A 7,965-nucleotide genomic window follows, 5' to 3' on the forward strand; every position below is an offset into this window, starting at 1 on the left:
ATTCCAAACCTATAAGAAAATTATTACATGATTTTTAACTGGGAAGTTTCCATTTTCTCAATCTCCAGTCTTTTACATTATTTGTAGTTTACTTATGCCATAGTTCAATAAAATACAGAATACAAAATTGATAAGGAAAAGTGTGACAGTTCAGCTACCAAAGTTATCATTATATCTGAGATTCTGAGGCTTGTTGCTTCTTTTTGTATTGACCTACATTCCACCTCAAAGTCAATCCAATTGTTTTTCATTTGAAACATGGAAAGAGCACAAGGGCTGGGTTCAAAAGACATAACTGGAATGACTTTTCACAGAATCATCAAAGGCAAGCTCAAGGTCTTCCATTTATGTCTTCTCTAACAATGAAGAACATTTCAGGTCTGAAACTTTTCAGACCGCAATAGTTTTAGGGCTTGGTGCCAATTCGCAGTAAGGTTAGGGGTATGCGGGAGAATCTGGTTCTGTTCCTGCTAATTGACTCAACCTTCTGAAGACCGACAGAGAGTGAGGGCTGGCCCTCATAAGAGGCAGGGAACGGGTAAGAACATCGGGAGCAGCAGGGCAGCAGAGTTGGTCACAGCTGTTCCCAGGAGCTGAGGGTCTCTTTAAGGACCATCCTGAGCAAAGCATTAGGACAGAGTGTTTTTACACATTTTGTGAAGTCTCACCTTTAGCACTGGCCATTTCATTGTTTAACCAAACAACTCTGATCCAAAAGAAAGAGGCCCTTGAGAATTTGTGAAGTGGCTCTACACAATGGCCATTGAGAAAAGAAGGAAGAATTTTGATGTTGGTTGAGCACCTTCTATTTACAACATACTGTACTGGGGCTTTACATAATGTTGTTTTCATTCACTGAGTCCACAATAGCCTAAAGAGGTGAGATAGATATTATCATCCTCATTTTACAGATGAGGAAACTTACGTTCAAAAAAGGAAAAGAACAAGGATTTAAACATGGTTTGTGTACTGGATTGAGTCATGTCCTCCCAAAATTCATGCCCATTCAGAATATTTTAAAGTGACCTTATTTGGAAATAAGATCTTGACAAATGTAATCGAGTTAAGATGAGGTCATAGTAGTTTAGGATGGACCCTAATCCAATGACTGGCACTTGCATAAGAAGAGGGAAATTTGGACACATAGAAAACCTTGTGATGCAGGAGGTGATGATGACAATGACGCATCTACAAGCCAAGGAATACCAAGGACTGCCAGCAAATGCCAGAAGCTAAGAGGCAAAGATGGACCTGCCCTAGAACCATCAGAACAAGCAGTCCTGCTGATACCTTGGTTTCAGACTTCCAACCTCTAAAGCTGTCTACTGTTTCAAGCCACCCAGTTGGTGGTCCTTTATTGTGGCAACCTTGGAAACTAATAAGGCTTGTTCAACTCCCAAGTTCATGCACTTTGCATTTCCACTACCCTGTCAGTGAGTACACAGAGTCTAACTAGTGTCCTGACTGAAGGACTTATTTTGAGATACTGAAGTTACAACAATGATTCAGTCATCTTATAGTCCATGTCCTGACAGTGGAGACCTGGAGCAAGGAGTATGCAAAGTATTTAGATGGAGTCATTTTAGTAGCACTTAAGGTGTTACTCAGGGTAACACACTAAAGAGGTCCTAGCAAAAACCTGATGTGTGACCTGACTGATGAACATCATTACAGTCACAAACCACCAAGACAGTTCTGCAGGTTAGAATGTATTTCACTCTGCATGAAAAGCAGTAACAGAAACTTCAAGGAGGTTTCAATTAGAAATAAGGGCCAAGGGAATTCTCTAGTATGAACAGGAACATTTTTTAAGGTTATGGGAATGCCAGAGACAGATGAAGCAAAAATAGATCAAAGATCAAGTTGCCAGGACTATAATTATGGAAGTGACTTTTGTCCTTGGAACTTCTTAAAAGATGGTTTCATAGTCCTGTGAGAGGAGTGTCTTTGGAATTTGGAATTCTCCCCTCAAGTTGGCATGAAATCAGTCCTTCTGAGCCAGTTATGGTTCACGCGCTCCCCATACTGGCCAGGTCTGAGGCTGTTCATCAGTGGCTGGTTTTCATCGATGGTGTGTTTTCAGTCCCTGGGAACACACTGCAAACTGTAATCTTCACAATGAATTGAGAATCCTGTGTGACCTCTATGCTTCAGACAATTTCAGAACCTGACCTAATTTTACAGTATGAAAAATACCTACTTCATCACCGATTCTCACTAGACAGTATTCACCTTGCTAAAGCAAATTATCCTCAGGAATGTACACACCATCATCATTTAACATTAAACATCAGCTAAGCTTTTTAAACAAAACTGATATTAAGTAAATATTGGTTGCATGAGCCTATGATCAAACAATTTCCATAAAGTGTCAATGAGCAGTTAGAGATTTCTGAGAATGATGTGATCTGTTTTATAATTAGCATGCCAAGACCAACCTCTAGGAATTGAGCATAGAACATAATGATGCATGTGAGTCCTTAAACTAAAGATCTTTGTGTTTATATGTAAATACATTTGCACAAATAGTGTTACTTTTTATTACTTTATCTTCTTAGTTCTTTGTCATTTACAAGTACTTTGCAAATACACATACCTTATCTCAAGGATATAGTATATAATTCTACATCCATTATCTTCAGCTTTCTCCCACTGTATTGAATTTTTACTCCCTTCCAGTAATTTGGGAATGCCTGGTTTACCTGGGACTCCAGCTTTGGGGGGAAAAAAAGAAAATATTGATTTGATATGTTTGAAGTATTAATCTTCTGCATTGAAATCTTCCTGTAGAATATATTAAGAGGAAAGATAAATAACATTAAAGAAATATTCAGAGAGGCAGGGCCAAGATGGCCGACTAGAAGCAACTGTGTTCAGAGGTTCCTGTTGAAAAAAACCATAATAAGTATGTGAATCCTTCACTGGCAACCAAGGTATCTAGATTCGCTCATCAAAATTGACTAGAAGGCTAGCGTGACCCACAGAGCGAAGGAAGAGCAGTGAGCCCACCTGAGAACCACACGGTTCTTGGCTGGAACCCCCTCCCTCCAGCCAAGGGGAGCAGGGAGTTAGCATGCTACCCAGCCAGGGAAACTGTGCGTTTTCCACAGAACTGTGCAACCCATGGATTGGAAGATCCCACTCGCAAACCCACGCCACCAGGGCCTAGCGTTCCAACCCTAGAATATGCAGATTCTTATGGCCTCTCAGCTGGAATCTGCTTAAGCCTACTGAACTCCCTGGGGGAGGGATGACCAGCACAGGCTTCTGCTGTCTGCTGTCTAAGCCCTTTGAGCTCCTTGGGGGAGGGGCAGCAGCCAGCACTGGGACTCCCAGCTGCCTAACACGCTAATCTCCCTGGGAGGATCAGATGCATGACCTGACATTGTGCTTCTGTGCTTCAGAAGATGGGTAGTAATGCAGCATGGGGGAAATGCAGCATCCATTTCTATAGCTCCAGGCTGTGCTTTTCCCCTGCTGGAGTCAGCGAGGCTGGTCAGCTTGGTCCCAAGACTTGTCACAGCCTAACACACCATCTGTGGTAGTCAGCGGCCAGAGCCTCCTCAGGTCTAACACTGACCCATCCTTCCTCAGTGGGTGGGGCTTCCCTGCAGGATCTCTAATAACTCCAGCCAGAGGCTCAGGGACAGAATCCAGATCTCCCTGGGCCTGAGCCCTTAGGGGTAGGGGTGGCTGCAGTCTCTGTGGACCAGCAGACTTAGCCTCTCCTCCTGGTAGTTCTGAGGAATCTGGGAAGCCCAGACAAGTGGGCTTCCCCGCAGCAAAACACACCCTCTCCACCAGGGGACAAAGTGCTTCGTTAAACGGGTCATGCTCCTGGTGCCACACAACTGGGTGAGACCCTCCAGTAGGGATTGTCAGGACACTCTACACAGGAGTGATCCTACTGGCATCAGGATGGTGCCCCTTGAGGTCAGAGGTCCCAGAAGAAGGAGCAGACACCCATTTTTGCTGCTCTCCGGCCTCTTTGAGTTACATATCCAGGCGTGAGAGCAAATCAGATGAATAAGGCCTAAAGTGAACCCCAGAAAACTGAAGCAGCCCTACAGAAGAGGGATCTGACTATTGAAAGAAAAACAAACAAGCAGAAAGTGACAACAACTGCATCAACAACAACAACAACAAGAGCCCCCACAAAAAGTCCATTTAAGGGTCAGCAGCCTCAAAGACCATAACTAGACAAACTCACAAAGATGAGAAAGAATCAATGAAAAAAATGCTGAAAACCGAAAAGACTAGAGTGCCTCTTCTCCTCCAAATGATCACAATGTCTCCATCAAGGGTGCAGAACTGGGCGGAGGATCAGGTGAATGAACTGACAGAAGTAGGCTTCAGAAAATGGGTAGTAAAAAACTGTAAAACTATGATGAGCTAAAGGAGCATGTTCTAACCTAACGCGAAGAAGCTAAGAACCTTGATAAAAAGTTGGAGGAATTGCTAACTAGAATAACCAGTTTAGAGAGGAACATAAACGGCCTGATGGAGCTGAAAAACACAGCACAAGAACTTCATGAAGCATACACAAGTGTCAACAGCTGAATTGACCAAGTGGAAGAAAAGATACCAGACTTTGAAGGCCACCTTATTGAAATAAGACATGCTGACAAGAAGAGAGAAAAAAGAATGAAAAAAGCCTACAGGAAATATGAGACTTCATAAAAACTGAACCTATGGTAGCTTGGAGTACCAGAAGGAGATGGAGAAAATGGAAACAAACTAGAAAACACACTTCGGGATATTATCCAGGAGAACTTCCCCAACCTAGCAAGACAGGCCAACATGCAAATTTGGCAAACACAGAGAACACCATTAAGATACTCCATGAGAAGATCAACCCTAAGACACATAATCATCAGATTCTCCAAGGTTGAAATCAAGTAAAATTTGTTAAGGGCAGTCAGAGAGAAAGGCCAGGACACCTACAAAGGGAAGCCCATCAGACTAACAGTGGACCTGTCAACATAAACCCTACAAGCCAGAAGAGACTGGAGGCAAATATTCAACATTCTAAAGAAAAGAATTTTCAACCCAGAATTTCATATCCAGCCAAACTAAGCTTCATAAGTGAAGGAGAAATAAAATCCTTTCCAGACAAACAAATGCTGAGGGATTTTGTTACTACCAGGCCTGCCCTGCAAGAGCTCCTGAAATAATCACTAAATATAGAAAGGAAAAACCGTTACCAGCCATTGCAAAAACACACCAAAGTATAAAGATCAATGACACTACAAAGAAACTGCACCAACTAGCACGCAAAATAACAAAATAGCATCATGGTGACAGGATCAAACTCACATAACAATACCTATCTTAAATGTAAATGGGTTAAATGCCCCAATTAAAAGATACAGATTTGCAAATTGGATAAGGAGTCAAGACCCTTTGGTGTGTTGCATTCAGGAGATCCATCTTACATGCAAAGACACACACAGGCTCAAAATAAAGGGATTGAGGAAAATTTACCAAGCAAATGGAAAGGAGAAAAAAAAAAAAAAAGCAGGGGTTGCAATCCTAGTCTCTGACAAAACAGACTTTAAACCAACAATTTTCAAAAAAGACAAAGAAGGGCATCATATAATGGTGAAGGGAACAATTCAACAAGAAGAGCTAAGTATTCTGAATATATACGCACCCAGTAAAAGAGCACCCAGACTCATAAAACAAGTTCTTAGAGACCTACAAAGAGACTTAGACTCCCACACAACAATAGTGGGAAACTTCAACACCCTACTGCCAATATTAGACAGATCAACAAGACAGAAAATTAACAAGGATATTCAGGACTTGAACTTAGCTCTGGATCAAGTGGACCTAGTATATGTCTATAGAACGTTCTAGCCCAAATCAACAGAATCTACATTCTTCTCATGCCACATAGTACTTATTCTAAAATCGACCACATAATTGGAAGTAAAACACTCCTCAGCAAATGTAAAAGAGCTGAAATCATGACAAACAGTCTCTCAGACCACAGTGCAATCAAACTGGAACCCAGGATTAAGAAACTCACTCAAAACCACACAATTTCATGGAAATTGAACAACCTGCTCCTGAATGGCTCCTGGGTAAATAATGAAACTAAGGCAGAAATAAATACATTCTTTGAAACAAATGAGAACAGAGACAATGTACCAGAATCTCTGGGACACAACTAAAGCAGTGTTAAGAGGAAAATTCATAGCGCTAAATGCCCACATTAGAAAGCCAGAAAGATCTAAAATCACCACCCTAACATCACAATTAAAAGAGCTAGAGAGGCAAGAGCCAACTATTCCAAAAGCTGGCAGAAGACAAGAAATAACTAAGATCAGAGAAGAATTGAAGGAGATAGAGACACAAAAAGCCCTCCAAAAAAATCAACCCATCCAGGAGCCATTTTTGTAAAAAAAATAAAACAAATAACAAAATAGACCACTAGCTAGACTAATAACAAAGAAGACAGAGAAGAATCAAGTAGACACAATAAGAAATGATAAAGGGGATATCACCACTGACCCCACAGAAATACAAACTACCACCAGACAATTCAATAAACTCCTCTATGCAAATAAACTAGAAAATCTAGAAGAAATGGATAAATTCCTGGATGCATACACCAAGACTAAACCAGGAAGAAGTTGAATCCCTGACTAGACCAGCAGCCAGCTCTGGAATGGAGGCAGTAATGAATAGCCTATCAACCAAAAAAAGCCCAAGACCAGATGGATTCACAGCTGAATTCTGCCAGGAATACAAAGAGGAGCTGGTACCATTCCTTCTGAAACTATTCCAAACAATGCAAAAGGAGGAATTCCTTCCTAACTCATTTTATGAAGCCAGCATCATCCTGATACCAAAACTGGGAAGAGACACGACAACAACAACAACAAACTTCAGGCCAATATACCTGATGAACATCGATGTAAAAATCCTCAATAAAATACTGGCAAACTGAATCCAGCAATATATCAAAAAACATATCCACCATGAACAAGTTGGCTTCATCCCTGGGATGCAAGGCTGGTTCAATATATGCAAATCAGTAAACATAATCCATCACATAAATAGAACCAAAGACAAAAATCACATGATTATCTCAATAGATGCAGAAAAGACCTTTGATAAAATTCAACATCAACATCTCTTTATGTTAAAAACTCTCAATAAACTAGGTACTGATGGAACATATCTCTAAATAATACGAGCTATTTATGACAAACCTACAGCCAATATCATATTGAATGAGCAAAACTTGGAAAAAATCCCTTTGAAAACAAGGATGTCCACTCTCACCACTCCTATTCAACATAGTATTGGAAGTTCTGGCTAGGGCAATCAGGCAAGAGGAAGAAATAAAGGGTATTCAAATAGGAAGAGAGGAAGTCAAGTTATCTCTGTTTGCAGATGACATGATTTTGTATTTAGAAAACCTCATCATCTCAGCCCAAAAACTTCTTGAACTGATAAGCAACTTCAGCAAAGTCTCAAGATAAAAAAATCAATGTGCAAAAATCACAAGCATTCCTTTACACCAACAATAGGCAAGCAGAGAGCCAAATTATGAATGAACTCCCATTCACAATAGCTACAAAGATAATAAAATACCTAGGAATACAGTTAACAAGCGATGTGAAGGACCTCTTCAAGGAAAACTACAAACCATTGCTCAAGGAAATAAGAAAGGACACAAACAGATGGAAAAACATTCCATCCCCACGGACAGGAATAATGAATATTGTGAAAATGGCCATTCTGCCCAGAGTAATTTATAAATTCAATGCTATTCTCATCTAACTACCACTGACATTCTACACAGAATTAGAAAAGCTATTTTAAATTTCACATGGAATCAAAGAAGACCCCATATAGCCAAGACAATCCTAAGCAAAAAGAACAAAGCTGGAGGCATCATGCTACCTGACTTCAAACTATACTGCAAGGCTACAGTAACCAAAACAGCATGGT

The 7,965-nt window shown here is 40.7% G+C and overlaps 1 protein-coding gene across 1 annotated transcript in view; it reads right to left on the minus strand.

The window, feature by feature from the left end:
* ROS1 (ROS proto-oncogene 1, receptor tyrosine kinase) overlaps nucleotides 1-7,965 on the minus strand; it is a 144,092-nt gene that overhangs the window by 38,243 nt on the left and 97,884 nt on the right. The window contains exon 32 of the mRNA XM_012002357.1: nucleotides 2,597-2,714. Within this exon, the coding sequence (XP_011857747.1) occupies nucleotides 2,597-2,714 (118 nt within the window). The remainder of the gene's footprint in view (nucleotides 1-2,596; nucleotides 2,715-7,965) is intronic.

This window comes from Mandrillus leucophaeus, unplaced genomic scaffold (genome assembly GCF_000951045.1).
Source record: "Mandrillus leucophaeus isolate KB7577 unplaced genomic scaffold, Mleu.le_1.0 Scaffold683, whole genome shotgun sequence".
In the NCBI taxonomy this organism is placed as follows: Eukaryota; Metazoa; Chordata; class Mammalia; order Primates; family Cercopithecidae; genus Mandrillus; species Mandrillus leucophaeus.